General features: G+C 38.6%; 1 protein-coding gene across 1 annotated transcript in view; it reads left to right on the top strand.

The window, feature by feature from the left end:
• Positions 1-16,370, top strand: part of RGS22 (regulator of G protein signaling 22) — a gene marked incomplete at its 5' end in the record, with an annotated part of 64,835 nt that overhangs the window by 29,831 nt on the left and 18,634 nt on the right. Inside the window, 4 exons of the mRNA XM_082479324.1 lie at positions 263-364; positions 7,243-7,437; positions 11,701-11,793; positions 12,302-12,468. Of these exons, the coding sequence (XP_082335450.1) occupies positions 263-364; positions 7,243-7,437; positions 11,701-11,793; positions 12,302-12,468 (557 nt within the window). The remainder of the gene's footprint in view (positions 1-262; positions 365-7,242; positions 7,438-11,700; positions 11,794-12,301; positions 12,469-16,370) is intronic.

Genomic DNA, 16,370 nt, shown 5'->3' with positions numbered 1-16,370 from the left:
TTCAAATGTTAACTACTATGTTAACAATTTTAATGGCCAATTATGCATGAAGAATACAATAAAATAATACAGTATCACAGTGACGATGCCATTAAATATGTTGTGCTTCTGCCAGTATGCAACAGGAGATTAAATCCATCTTAAACTGAGCTTGATTTATGATGACTCCAAGGAGCTAAATAATTACTTGCATTGAAAATTCAACCTTTTATAAAGCTGTGATATTTGGGTAGCAATAACTTACAGTATTTTTCATCTCTAGTTGTGGAAGAACAGTGTGTACTTTTGGTTTGACCTACAGGCTTATCATCAGCTTTTCTACCAAGAAACTCTTCATCCTTTTAAAATATGCAAGCAAGCTCAAGTAAGTTGTAAATAATGTGTTTTCCCTTCACAAATACATTTATTCATTCCTCTCACAAACATATTTGTTCAGTGTAAAGACTGAAAAGAAGATAGAAAGTAGAAAAGTTTCCAAATCTTGACAACCCACACCGAAGTAAATCTGGGTTGTGGACAATAAAAGAAGCTCTTTGGATTGTTTCCATGGAATTTATTTATTTAAATGTTAAACATGCATAGATTGATTTCTAGGCTCTGTTGCCTGTTCCCAGTTTTATCTATTATACTTAGTTTGCCTAATCTCCCCTTTGCTACTCTGTGTCATATTTGGAAACGGTTTGCTTAGTGTTAACATCAGAGATAATATTTTTTTCTAAATCATCTAATTGTGCTCTACCTTTCCTTCCATCTCCTGCATGGGTTAGAATTGCAAGTCTCACAGTCCAGACCTCAGATAATGACCTTAGTCATGAAAATGGATTTTTCAGTTGTCAGTCCTGTTTTTCTTTTGCTGATTGTCAGGGCATCATTATGCTCTTTTTGCAGTCGTCATTCCCCCATTTGATCTTTAGACCCTCATTTACTGTCAAGCAGAACTGATATTTTCTATAATGAGCATTCTTAATTAAGCATGCACTTTAAGTCAGGGAATAAAACAAAAGTGAACTGTTTCACCACATGGGTCCTGATGGCTGTCACCAACTGCAGAATAGTCTGATACTGCCAGGGAAGGAGGCTGCAGCAGTGTGATATAATTAGAACTCCAAGCAACTTTTAAAATCACTTTGTGAAACTTCGTTCTGTTTTTCCTCTGTAAAACCTTGTGTTGGAGTATATCCTATCTGCATATTTCAATATATGCTGTAGTAGACCAAAGCTACTTCATATGTCGTTGGAACAAACATCTGTAGAGAGCAGTGGGGAATAACCTCTGTATGGCTTATGTTATTGAGCATCTGGACTTCCTTGAATTTGTCATCTTTTCCTACTTGGAGGTTTTACTGGGGCAAATGACAGAATTTTGCATATTTGTCCAGAATTCTCACCTAAATTGTATTATTTGCACAGAAACTCCAAGTGAAGGACAAGGCACAGATTCCTCCCTCTTTTCTGTCACACAGTGGCTAACTTGAACTGCTACCCTATTTAGTTGTTTTACCCTCCAGCTCTACTTACAGGTTGAGGGCAACTGACTGTACCCCTCAGGCTGACTGTCTCCCATATCTACCCAGGCCTGTGTGTGGCTAGGGACCCCGCTCACAACAGGCGTGCAAGTTAACCGTATCTAGACCCTATCTTTATTTTCCTATATGTTTTGTTGCAGGCCAAGTCTTAGGTTATGGTCCGTGGTGGTTTTCAATTTGGTTTCATTTCAGACCAGTTTACGATTTCTGCAGTGGTTGCATGGCTGAAAATTATGGCCCAGGTCATTTTCTACTTATCTTATTTCCACTGCTGGCCTGCTGGTGACAGCATAACATCGTACAATCAGTGTTACCAGGCAATTGCAGAGAGCTACATATACATAGCCATTAAAGTAAATACATCAAAACGAAATATGTGAAACTGTTCCATTAGCATAACTAACAGCTGAAATGTAACATAACAAATCAACACATGTGCTGCAACATTTGGTATCATTCTCAAGCTTGCCTTTTAAGGCTGCACAAAAATTATTCTTGTTTTCATTGGAACATGGTAAAGAGTCAAGCTGCATCCAATCTACAGGGTTTGCTTATGGAAGAGATGCCTTCCCAAATTCTGCGCTCACCTTTGGCACAATAAGATAGCCATTCCAAATACTCCTAAGAGAATGTGGATCAGATTTGCACAACACTCGTCATATATATTTTCTATTTATTACAGAAAGAGACATCCAAAGTATTCTGTATGTGTTCTGTCTGCTTCCTGTTAGAAACAAGAGCAAACCTGGATTGCTGTCTATCTGCTACTCATTGTTTCATTTGTTAGGCATTTTTATCTCAGCTTTATGACAGAGTAAGAAAATGCATTCCAAGGTGTATGTTCATTCATCCAGGGAAAGAAACTACAGTGAGAGTGAAGCCTGATGGATAAGAAAAACGATGAGTACCGGTAATCATCCAGGAACATATATGGTTATTCATTATAAACATATACACAGAAGTGTAAAATAAATTGAGAAAGAAAAGCAATAAAGAAATACATATTGTAGTTTTTGATTAAAAAATAGTTATTTAGAGTTAGAAAAGCTAATACATTTATGGAAGGTACAATATTTTAACACTAGAATCAATTTAGATAAAGGGAGTTATCATTACTGTGAACTTTTAGGGTCAGACACAAGATTTATGTGAGTGGAAAGTGATGATAGGGGGTTAAGGCAGTTCAGCCTCTCCATTTAAGACCAGCCAGTGCATTGTATTCTTCCATCATATGATTCTGTCAAGCAGCTGCACAAGCCCCTCATTTAGATCAGAACAGTATCCATGCCTTTGGGCAGCAATACAAAGCACTTCGACTTAAATATTTTTCGTGTTTCTTGCTTCACTCTAGTCATTCTGAGAGCACCTACCAAGGCCTTCTCATTTGGGGATGGATTCACACCAAAACCCAAAGCCTTGAACAATCCCTGATTTGGAAAGTCATAAATAAGGACAAAGTCTTAATCTGAATTTCCTAAGCACTTCCTATCTTCATATTTGTGCCATTATGAGTAATTTCAAAATGAAAACTGTGATCAAATTTCCAGATAGGGTTTTGAGTTCAATCCATCACTTATTCTAATACATTTCCCTGCCCATGGCAGGGGGGTTGGAACTCGATGATCTTCAAGATCTCTTCCAAACTAAATCATTCTATGATTCTATGATTTACAGGATAATGTACAGCTGGCAGTTAGGAAAATTATTTGTGTTTTACAAAAGGAACAAAACATTGAATAAATGAAGTATGATGTGCACTTGATGTCACATGCTTAAGATTTTTGTATGAATTTGATAACCGTAAAGTTCATTAAACGTAATTTTTTCCTGTTGATCCTTTAGGAGGTTTGCAAATACAACAGTTTCACTATTCCACTGAGATTCATAAAACCACAAGACTTCCATGACATGGGAGTCAAAAAAGGCTATGAATATTCCTTTTTAATCGATACAATGTATTTTCACCTTGTATCTTGCTGACTTCATTGCCCACTGTTGAAAGCTGTGAACACAGACACTTTTACTCTTTTTTGGCATGTCTAGAACTCTCCACAGTTGGTTTTCCTGCAGCCCTTGTGTTCAAATCAGTGCAGATCTACAGATGTGTGTGAACCCTCAGCAAGGGACATATTTCTCCCCTCCCTGCAAGTACATGCATTCACTTTGTCATTTCGTGATGTTATCTTTTCACTTGTTGAGTCAAATCACATAGCAATGGATTCTTACAAGAATTTAAGCAAACATCATCCCAAATCCTCAGACACTGTAAATCTGCATCCTTCAGAAGTGAAAAGGCCATCCTGACTACAGCACTGAGGGTCTGGTCCTTTGAGTTTGGAAAAGTGCACTGCTACAGCCAGCTTAACCACCTCTAAATTTCTGCTTCACATGTACTACCAGCCCTAACTATTGTTTCTGGAAAAAAATGTCTGTCTTTACTATAATCCAGTTTTGCATGAGAAATTATATAGGACTGGGGGCAGTTCTGCTGGTAGAGAAGCTTGCAAAGGTAGTCCCTAACATGGCAATATATTATGACAGTATTTATGTGAGCAGACTGTCAATAGTTTTTGGCCAAAGCTTCCTTAGTCTGGCCCATTTCTGACTCTGTAGGCTGCTAATTTTTTGTCAGCTCTAAAGAATCATAGAATGGTTTAGGTTGGAAAGGACCTTGAAGATCATCGAGTTCCAACCCCTCTGCCATAGGCAGGGACACCTCCCACTAGACCAGGTTGCCCAAGGCCACGTCCAGCCTGGCCTTGAACACCTCCAGGGATGGGACCTCAACAACCTCTCTGGGCAATCTCTTCCAGTGCCTTACCACCCTCAAAGTGAAAAACTTCTTCCTAATGTTTAATCTGAACCTGCCTTCTTCCAGTTTAAAGCCATTCCCCCTCGTCCTATCGCTACATGCCCGAGTAAAAAGTCCTTCCCCAGCTCTCCTGTAGGCCCCCTTTAGGTACTGGAAGGCCGCAATAAGATCTCCCCGGAGCCTTCTCTTCTCCAGGCTGAACAGCCCCAACTCTTTCAGCCTCTCCTCGTAGGAGAGGTGCTCCAGCCCTCGGATCATCCTCGTGGCTCTCCTCTGGATGCGCTCCAGCAGGTCCGTGTCCTTCTTATGTTGGGGACTCCAGAGCTGGATGCAGTACTCCAGGTGGGGTCTCACGAGAGTGGAGTAGAGGGGCAGAATCACCTCCTTTGACCTGCTGGCCACACTTCTTTTGATGCAGCCCGGGATACGGTTGGCCTTCTGGGCTGCAATCAAAGAATAATAGCAAATATACTCAAGTTAACCCATTTCATACAAAATCATGGGGGAAAGCAGGGTTCCACCCAAGAAACTTGAGGAGTGTTTGTTTTGATTTTGTTCTTAAAACTATGCTAAAAATGATCACCCATTTAAGGAACCAGGTTAAGTGTGTGTTAAAATATTGAGGACATATTTTGGTCACTTTTCACCAATTTAAAGATCCCTTGTGTGGTTTTATGAGTCATAGCAGGTGGAGCAGTGTAGCCCTAATGATGAATAAAATGGTTAACCCCTCTTTAAAAAGTCTATTTTTAAGGATACCACATCTTTATATCATTGGACTGGTCCCTTCTAATTTGGCTACTTTATATGTTAAATGTTTTGGATCGGACTAGAACATGATGTAACTGAAACTTTACCAGTATTAGGGGTCTTCAAAATAACTTCCAACTTCTGAAATCACTATGAATCTAATTAATGCCACCTCTGTTAAATTTAAATTTATTTGGGGATTTGCAGAGAAGGGCATAATTTCAGAAAAATATGGTCCTGTTCTGCAGATAGGACTCTTTCTGTGGATGTCCTCATTCTTTGACCATACCCTTACACTTGGTGGTCTTTACTGCACTGATAACATGGGCTGCAATAGCCGCAAACCATCTTTGTTTTCAGTGATCAGATCTATGTAGAAAATGGGTGGAATCCTGCAAAGAGAGTAAATATAGTAATCATAACAAGTTCTAACTGGGGGATTGATGTCAGCCATCGTGGCCCTGTATTCCTCAGTGACCTGGTATCAGGAGAGTCTAAAAGGTCTGTTTCAAATTGTTAAGGTCCAAAATAGTGGGGGTGTAGTCTGGTACTCTTGCTGTTTGAAAGAAAGAATCTAATAAATCAGAATTTAATTTAAAACAAACAGAAACATAATTATTTAATGTACACAAACATTCTCCCACTGTGCTTGAAATCTAAACACAACAGTGTTTTATTACTGATTGAACACAGAGTAAATGTATTATTTTCTTCTTTTCTACTGCTTTGTACATCTGCTAGTTACAGCTGGATTTCAGCAACATAAGGAAAATGAGAATTATCAGAAACCTGCATTCTTCATTGTCAAAATTGTGTGATAATAAATAGCGAAGATGGGCTTCCCAATGCCAACCTAGAGAGGAATTCTGATTTATGCTTCTAATCTGATCCCCTTACCATATGTTTGAAAATTAGTTAGACTTTGACAATATGAAGAAGAGAAAACATTTATAAATACATGAAAATTATTACAGCTGCATCTTTTTTCACTTGAGCTCCTAGCTAAGTCAGAATCATGATGTATTAGAAAGATATTCTGGAATATCTTCTTCCAAGATATTCCTGGAAGAAAGTGTTTTTCTCTGAGTTTTCAATGTCCTTTTTCATGGCAATTTATGAAACATTTAAAAAAACAAGAATTTGACTTAGGGGACTATTTGGGAAAAAAAAATCCTTTGAAATAAATAAAAAAATTACTCTATGCTTTAAGAATGAGCTGCTAGGGAGAAAGAAACATTCTCCAGGTTCAGCTTTCTTCTGTTTGTATATGTTGAATGGCAAACTCCGCGCTTCATAAAAAAGCATATTGTAATCCTTGCTTTGGTAACGATTTAGACCTCAGTTGTGCAGTGATATCTCCTTTTCTGGATCCTGTACCATGATGGAGTCTCGCCAATGTCAAAGAACTGTGCAAAAGAATCTCCACACAGAATGAAATCTTATAATTTTTCATTAATTTTAACCTTAAAATTACAAATTCTCTTTATTCAGAAGAAGTAAGACTCCTTCCCAAGTTGGCCCAGCACGTGTTCTGCAAAGCAACAATGCAACTTCATGAAGAGTGTAGTTGCTGTAATGATTGTGGTTACCTTAATCTAACTAAGAATTAGCCAAATATCTCCAAGCAGAAATTACATTAAGCATTATTTTATGATCTAACCATTTTAACAAGTAGGAGTAAAAATGGCAGGGAGGTCAGTTATAGCAATAACTGAATTTTGGACAAAATAGTCATATTGGTAAAAAAAAAAAACAGGCATAATTAGATATATGTTCAGAATATCATGGAATCACGGAGTTTTCAGATTTGGAAGGGACTTCCAGAGATCATCTAGTCCAACTCCCCTGCTGAAGCAGGATTGCCTAGAGTGCATTACTCAGGACTGCATCCAGGCGGGTCTTGAAAATCTCCAGAGAAGGGGACTGCACAAACTCCCTGGGCAGCCTGTGCCAGTGCTCTGTCACCCTCACTGTAAAGAAGTTTTTCCATGTATTTGAAATGTTCCTATGTTCTAACTTGTGCCCATTGCCCCTCATCGTGTCATATACAGCAGGGCAGTGGGGGGCAAATATGCATTAATTCTCTCCTTCAATGGACTGTGACCATTGGAATGGATGATGGCTAAGAAACAGTTTTCTTCTGTTTTATTTTAGTTCCTTTACGCAACTTACATTGCCCCATCTGCCAGTATGGACATTGGACTTCATCAGAGTAAGAAAAACATTATTTATCAGAAAATTGACCCAGCTTTTGAGGATCTTTTTGACCCAGCTGAAGAATACATCCTCACTGTTCTGCTAGAACCATGGATGAAGATGGTGGAAGCAGACAAACACACTTACGGAAAGGTAACTGATCTGGATGACACTGTGAAAAATTCTTATGTCAGGGAAGAAAATCACAAGAGCCTTTGTATGTAACTGATTTTACGTTTATAGTCAGGAAGTGAGAAGTATTATGGGATGTTTTGTTCTCCCACTCCTTTCTATGCTGATGATGTGGAGTAGGCTGAGCTTCCTGTGGAGAGCAGACTTCCCATCCCAAAGGAAGGTTCAGGTTTCATAGACCCCTTGGTGTGCGAGTTAGGGAAGAATGCATCCTGCTACAGCAAAATTTGTCTTTGGACTCAGGAAGTGTTATGTTTCTGCAATCTTACCATTATCAAAAGTAATTTTCTTATGATGGTTTGCCCACAAGCCTTCTATGTTTTTAATGATAAGCACAAAATAAGATGTGTTTCTAGTGTCAGTACAGTGATGCTAGGTCCATATTAATTATATCAAGTATTTCTTGGTGTTTAGAATTCAAGTGTAGCTACTGATTAGCATAAGAGGGAATGTGATATGGTGATCTACTTATATTTGCCCCAAACACTTTTTAGATAGCTGCCCTGCTGTGTAAGGGCTAACTGTGCCCTGCAGGCTTCCTGAAGTAGGTGGCTCAGTGATGTACTCAATTCTAATCCCAGAAAGCCTCTGAAGGCTTGAACTGAGCAGGCTCATGCAGGTCAGAGATGGCTGCAATCCTGACTCTGCTTTTGACAAATAAAAACAAGAAATGGAGGAGCCAGTGGCAGATGCTGTGGCCCTCTGCTCTTTGGAAACTTACCCACAAGTTGCCAGCTATAGGTCAAACTTCTAATTCCAAGTCTTTAACATCTCCCTCTTGGATATGGAAGGAGAAACTGACAACGAGGAATCAGGAGTTGGAGGGCAGAAAGTTAGTTCTTGTTTCTGTTTTTCTTTGCTATGACCTTAGATGAAGCATCTCAATTTTTATAGGAAATATCACCGCTTACTGCTGATAATTCTGTCAGCATGTAATGAGAACGTGCATGTGTCGTCCCCCCTCAAACATTTTTAAATTCTTTTGCAGAAGTTTTGTAATACAGTGTATTTTTGTTACTATATCATGCGTGCATGTATGAACAACTAGGAGAACAGATACCTAAAATCCAACTTGAGAATGATCTTCTAAGCCTATTTGGTGGTGGCCAGTATTAAACACTTAAGAATAAAGTAAAAGAACAGAAAAAACCACATACAGCAGTATTTCCAGCTTCAGCACTTCGCAACTGAGGAGGTTCATGAAGCAGAGATCTTGTCCACACTTTTGTGTTTAATAGTCTTTGATGAGGTTTTTTTTTACCCCATGGGTTTATGTAAGTGTGTCTTGAGTCATTTTATACCTTCAGGCTCACTGTAGTAGTGGGTTCCATGGTTTAATCATGCAATAGGAGAAAAAAATGCTGCAAACACCTCCCTGATAATTTCACCTGGTGTCCTAGTTTTGTATGTCATGAGGAACAGTGAACAATTGTTATCATGTCATATTCTCAATGTTGTTATGCTTTTACATGTTTCTGTTGTATCCCACTTCAATTCCATCTCTTTGAAACTCAAGAATCCTAGACTATTTGACCTCTCCTTTTACAAAAGGTGTTCCATACCTTGTTACGCTTATCACCCCCATCTGTATCTGTTGTTTTATATTCTTTTGACAAGATGCAAGCAATACTCAAGATCTGGATGTACTAAGGATTATCCAGTGGCAGAATAATGATTTCTCTTTTGCTCTTTGCTCCTTTCCTAATTGTTCCTACGATTCTAATTGCCTTTTGACTCCTGGTGAACTTTGAGTGGATGTGCAAAATGTAAGCTAATAGCCATCTGCAATGATTCCAAGACCTCTCTACTAAGTAATAACAACTAATGGAAAACCCTAATTTGGAGCTCAGTGGAATGACTTAATGTTTATTGTCGTTGAATTCAGCTGCCCTTTTATCATGCAGACAATAAAGTGGCCTGAAATCCTGCAGCTCTTCACAGTCAATTTAATTTTTTGCTCTGTGGAATCATTTTGCAAAAACTTTGTTGTCTCCTCACTCACCTCCTTTTCCAGATAATTTCTGAATATTTATAAAAACAACCTCAGTGCAGATCCCTGTGAGACTCCAATAGGAACCCCACCCCATAATGAAAGTTATTTATTTCTTTATTTATTATTTTCTACCTTTTAATTAATTCACAAGGGGACCTTCCCTCTTATCCTGTGATAACTTAATTTCCTTAGGAAACTTTGAAAGTTCGAACACTGAAAAGAACTTACTAAAATGAAATATTCTAATCCAAACACATCTGAAAAATATTCTCTTTGCTTTTCAACATCTTTTCTAAGCTTTCAGATAAACTGATTTTCTAAGCTATTTTTTATAAGCTATTTCAGCTATAATTGTTTACGACCTGCAGAACACCATGTAATGGATTGATGCTTTCATTAACCTGAAATTTTATTTACTTTCTATCAGACTAGTTTTACAGTCTTTTGTAAATATATATTTTCCGTGTGTATTATCAATACTAGTTGTCTAGTATCTATAGCCAGTCCTCACTGAGTCAAGTCATTGACTCAGCCGAGTATTACACATCATTTTTCTATAAAAAAGACTCTGCTTTTAAGCAGTCTCTGAATACAGTGCTTTCATTGCTTCTAGTGATGGAAGAATTCCTCCAAAGTAAGAACTGAAAATACAGTTTAGCTTTAAGTTAATGCATGTGTCAGTTTATACCTCCTTGAGTTAACTGAGGGATAATCTATTGCCCTTTCAGTTTAGACGATGCTTTTCTTCGCAATTGTAGTTACGTGCAGACTTCTTAGTGCCTTAATAACACAAACATCTTAATCAGAGCACAAAAAAACAGAACTAAATCCTTTTGAGTGCACAATACGTGCGTTTGTGAAAAGTTATAATACACAGACATAAACTGACCTGTTCTAGGAGGCACTAGAGTCTCTTTGTACTAGGCGCAGGCTGATGCTTAGGCACACTCCTTCCCAGCACAAAGACAAGGTCTGCTTTGTATTTTGTTCAGTCCCTGGCTCTACTTTTCCCCTTTGTTCTACCATACAGTGGGATATATTTGGCCCATAATGAAACAAGATATTTTATCAAGAATTAGGTGAGTCCAAAATTGTTTATTTGGAACATGGTCAGTATGTATCTACAGTTTTTCTTTAAATGAAACATGAAAACAGGAGAGTTCGTTTTTATTGTTTACTCTATCTGCTTTCTGTTTAAACTTTATGAAAAATGTTGTGAATTATTTTCCTATTTACTTTTAAACTACATTTTCTTTTAAGGAAAGAATACCCAAAAGCACTTTATAACAGTGGAATAGAGTTACGCTGAGCCTGAAGGCATTCAGATAACATGCTGATTAGTGTGGTATTCACATTTAGACAAAAGCGTAATAAATATAAATCTAAAAACTCTCTTCTCTTTCTTGCACATAAACTCTTGTACAATAAGACCGCAGCTTTCTTATCTTTGTAATGGGCGTGCTAATAAGTATAACGCATTGGCTCAATTTTGCTAAATATCCTAAACTCTGCATTTGAATGGTTTAGTCAGCCAAGAAGGTCACCAAACTATTCCTTATGCAGTTACCAATTTTTTGCACAGAACACGGAGAACTGCTCTAGTTATATATGAGGCTTCTAATTGAGTTTAAAAAAGCCAATACCGCATGAATTCTAATCCTGCACAATTTATTATTTTACAGCATTACCTGGTATAAAACTAAGGAAGGGGACAAGTTTCAAAGTTTTCATCTTCATTGTTTAGACATCATAGCATCTTTCTTGTCTTAAATTTCCATATCTGGAAATCTGTGGCACTCTATCTTTTTGACATTTCCCACTGCGAGTCATAGTTTTAAGACCTGTTTTTTGGCTTCTCAGTGGCATTTTGACACACAATTTGCTGGTATAGGCAATCAGGTAAGTCTGACACAATATACACAATATAATTTAGCATTTTTTTTAAATACAAAGTTCTTTTCTCAAAGATACAGTTAGGTTATTTAGTGGTGTTCTGTAGAAATCTATATGTGATCCTACACAGATCTGAAAATTTTGTTCTGCCAGAGCTTTTAATTGAATTGTTTGTCACAAGGATGTGACTTCTAGTGTCTTCTAAACATCAGTCTCATTACTGGCAAACATACTCTTTTTTCTCTTTCTAACCACTGTCACTGGCAAGGTGCCCGTCCAGTTCTCCATCTTTCTATAATGTGTACTGTAGGGATGACATAAGATATTATTTTTATTAGGTGGAGTTGGTGGAAGAAACTCGACAGCTGGACTCCGTGTACTTTAGAAAGCTCCAGGCTTTGCATCAAGAGAGTGGTTCCAAGAAGGATGAGGTAAGACAAGTACCTACTAACAAAAACAAACTCTTTTTCTATCAGAGAGGGTTAACACTTTGAGTATCAGCAATGAAAGACCGACTACACCCCAGTTTGGAGAACCAAGTAGTCCGATTCCTGAAATTCATTTTGGGGAATGATTGACAGCCATTGTGTTAATTACAAATACAGGTATTCTGTCAGTTACATCAACGTCAGACCACTGTATGATTGGAGTCAATGAGATAGTTTCCATTAAAGTCTGTGGAATGTATTTTGGGCCCTTGAGCAAATACCTCAATTTCAAGTAAATTACAGGTATATATTGGTTTATTTGATTATGGAACCTGCACACACTGGTACGTTTAAAGCAAACATAAAACTAAAGGTGATTAACAGCTGGAGCCTTAATTTATTTTCTTAGCAATCAAAAAGAGACAAGTTATCTAATGCAAGTATTATTAGACTGAGCAAAATATAGACATGAAAAAAGCAGTTATGCAAGTGAAGTAATTTCTTCCCTCAGAGTACTGTTGCCGACACTGGTCTGCCATCCTGCCCTGATGCTCTCAAAGAAGACCAGCACTTGTGTCAAGTTCCCAAAGAATTGGCAGGTTCTAATCTATCTGACCTGATCCATGACAAAGAGAAGTTAGAACAGTTCTGGGCTTTTCTTAATGAGCATTCTGCTGGGTATGTCTTTTTGTTATTATTATTTTACCCATTTCTAAGTTCAGAAGAAATGTTTGGTGGGGATCGTGGCTATCTCAGTGTTCACAGATTTTAGTCTTTTTTAAAAATGTGTTTGTATATTTATGAAATACACAGGCACACCATCCAGAGAACTGAATTGTCTTAACATTTGGGGAGTAAAAATTCTGTTATAGCATGTTTGTATTATAGTTCTGCTTTCAGTTTCTGCTTTGATTAGTGGCAAACCCCTGAATAGAGCAATTAGCCTATAATGAGTAAAAATTTCTCTTTTTCAGTACAGATTCAATTTAGTACATTTTAAAAATTAAAGCAGGATGTTATAAATATGTACAAATAGAAGACAGCCAGTTTATTTTCACAGTGTGAGAGCAACCACAGTTTTTTGTTTGCACTGATCTGAACAGAATTAAGTACCAGCTCATAGCAGATACAGTTATGCAGGTTTTTTGAAAAAGTGAGCCCATTTTTTAAAAAATGAAGATCTAAACAGAAGATCTAACAGAAGTAAATGTGAGTTTGCCACCTTTTTTTTTTCTTATTTTTTCTCAAGCCCCACACTAATCTCTATACTGTTTTAAGAAAAGGCAAATATGCTTTTAAAGTAACTACTAGCAAGTCCTTAAATTGTCACTTCCTTCCTTTAAACTGTGTTCCCTTTGCATATTGCCTATTGCTTCTAGTCAGGCACTGTTATCATTTTAGATTGGATATTTGTCAGCTTTTTCAAAAGAGTCCAGAGATGGACATCTAGCACAGGATTTCTCTGGCCAAGACTCAATGTCATCACTTCTGCTTATCATCACAGGTTCCCTTTGTAGTCAGAGAGAGAAATACACACTTCTGCACAGAATTCTTTTAATTCTGAATATAAGATCTAGAACCAGTTTGGATGGATCCTTCCTGAAGATGGCTATTTCTTCTCACTGACTATGAAAAGACTGTGGGTAATGAGTTCAGATGGAGATTCTTATGCTGTGGGTGCCTATGGTCAAGCGACTTCTGAGTTAGCTGTCTAAAGCAATCATGTCCAAACTTTTTTGATCATGCACCCTATCAGTAAAAAAATTTTGAACATGCACCCTCAAGATATGTATAATTATTTTTTTATAAATTATATACATGTGCTACTGAATTCTAATATTTTCTTCCTGCCTCCAATGAATCGTTTTGCAACACTCCCTGGTGTGCACACACCCAACTTCGGAGCTGACTGGTGTCGAGTTCCTCTCTAACTGGGGAAATGGTAGGAATAGCTAGAGAACAGGTCACTGACTAGGATGGGATCCTGGATAGGTATGCTGAATTGCCGCTGGGATTTGCTGCCTCTCTGTTAATCACAGACAAGTCCCATCTTAAGTGATAGAGCCAGGCAGAAAATGTTTAATTTGTGGAGAAATCTTATAGAATCATAGAATCATAGTATGGTTTAGGTTGGAAAGGACCTTGAAGATCATCGAGTTCCAACCCCTCTGCCATAGGCAGGGACACCTCCCACTAGACCAGGTTGCCCAAGGCCACGTCCAGCCTGGCCTTGAACACCTCCAGGGATGGGACCTCAACAACCTCTCTGGGCAACCTCTTCCAGTGCCCTACCACCCTCAAAGTGAAAAACTTCTTCCTAATGTTTAATCTGAACCTGCCTTCTTCCAGTTTAAAGCCATTCCCCCTCGTCCTATCGCTACATGCCCGAGTAAAAAGTCCTTCCCCAGCTCTCCTGTAGGCCCCCTTTAGGTACTGGAAGGCCGCAATAAGATCTCCCTGGAGCCTTCTCTTCTCCAGGCTGAACAGCCCCAACTCTTTCAGCCTCTCCTCATAGGAGAGGTGCTCCAGCCCTCGGATCATCCTCGTGGCCCTCCTCTGGATGCGCTCCAGCAGGTCCGTGTCCTTCTTATGTTGTGGACTCCAGAGCTGGATGCAGTACTCCAGGTGGGGTCTCATGAGAGTGGAGTAGAGGGGCAGAATCACCTCCTTTGACCTGCTGGCCACACTTGATGCAGCCTGGGATACGGTTGGCCTTCTGGGCTGCGATCGCACACTGCTGGCTCATGTTGAGCTTCTTGTCAATCAGCACCCTTCTCCTCAGGGCTGCTTTCCAGCCATTCCCCGCCGAGCCTGTATTTGTGCTTGGGATTGCCCCGACCCAGATGTAAGACCTTGCACTTGGCCTTGTTGAACTGTATGAGGTTGGCTTGGGCCCACCTCTGCAGCCAGGTCCCTCTGGATGGCATCCCTCCCCTCCAGCGTGTCTACCTTGCCAAACAGCTTAGTATCATTGGTAAACTTGCTGAGGGTGCACTCGACCCCACTGTCCATGTTGCTGACAAAGGTGTTGAACAGTACAGGTCCCAGTACCGACAATTTTCTTTTGTAAAAATTCATAATGAAGAAAAACATTTGAAGAAGTCTCACAAAACAGTGTTTTAGAGCTGGGTCCAGACCTAGTAACTCTGAAGTCCAGCTGGCATGCTACAGTAAAGATGTTTAATGGTACTATAAGCTGAAAGGATCCTAGAACTAATGTAGTCTGGAAATTTTCAGAAAAAAATAACAAATATGTCATTTGTCTCTTCATCAAAATTTATGGTTCTGTTATTGCCCAATTGTAAGTGATCCAAGTTTCAGGAAGGACAGGCAGCTGAGTACCTGGGCACAAATTTTGGTAAGAAACTAAAGTTCCATTAATTAATAGTTTGTTAAATGTATAGGATATTTTCACAAAATTGCAAGACAACTTGTGTTACTTTGGGTTAGTGGGTTACCACTTGTTAGTCTTGCCAGACGAACTGACTATGCACATGCTCCTGATCTGCTGAAACAAAAAAGTAGAATACGCTACGATAAGCCACCACTGTAAACAGTTTAACCTAACACACTTTAAGATATATATTTTGCTTTTTAAATAAGATGGACATATTTGATCAGTTGTCATAGGCAGATGCCAAGGAGTAACTCTATAAACCACAGCAACTTGGATCGCTTGCATTTCGGTGAACTTATTCATGTTGTGATGAACTAGCAAATGAAAGAATTTCAGTCTCAATAGAACTTAGGTCTGTAAGGGTCTCAAAAGATTTTTGAAAGGGGGACATCTGTTCTTAAATCAGCTGGATGCTTTTGAAAGTTTTACTCGTAGATTAATGCTTTGAAAAAGTTATTAACTGAATGGAAAAGTGAAACAGATATGTCTGAATTTATTGTTTCATATTTCCTGCTGCAAATACAGTGAATGCCCTCATTAAAATGTTCACAAAACTTCAGCTAATAAGATACTATCAGAAAACAGTCATATAAATTAAACTGAAATTGTACTTATGTCACTTATTCTGTCCTCTGTTTAAGGAATAAAACCAATATATCTTTCACTAAAGAAAACTTAAATTGATAGTATACACTCAAATGATTATGAACAATGTATAGATCAAGAATTGCATATGGAGATTATTTGTCACGTACTATCAATAATGAAATAGGTAGTAGAATCGGTAATTTATGAAACAGCAGCCCACAAAAAGCCCTAGAAACAAAATTTATCATAAATTGTTTTTGTCTGCTTGACTGCGGACTGACTTAAGCTCTAGCACTTCACATGGGGTAGGAAGGGCATGATTTCTGGGGCTGACATTCCCAGCTGTCATCCCTGCTTCTTTCTCAGGCGACACAACGAGGAGGCAGAACACGGGGTGTCGACTCATCTCCTGGTGGCTTACATCCTCAGTACTGCTTCAAATTCTCATCTGTTTCATTTTTCATTCTCTCTGTGAGCTCTACACTATGGCTCTGGTTCACAGTCCCTGCTGGATTTAGCAGCAGCACATTAAGAACATTGAGAAAGGTTACTCCTTTCAAGGGTACCCTGGAAGGGACCCTAAATGAGATCCTGA

The sequence above is a fragment of the Vanellus vanellus genome, assembly GCF_965231255.1.
Source record: "Vanellus vanellus genome assembly, chromosome: 2".
NCBI classification, from domain to species: Eukaryota; Metazoa; Chordata; class Aves; order Charadriiformes; family Charadriidae; genus Vanellus; species Vanellus vanellus.
The sequence above is the reverse complement of the archived record's forward strand: the minus strand, read 5'-3'. Positions and strand labels throughout refer to the sequence as shown.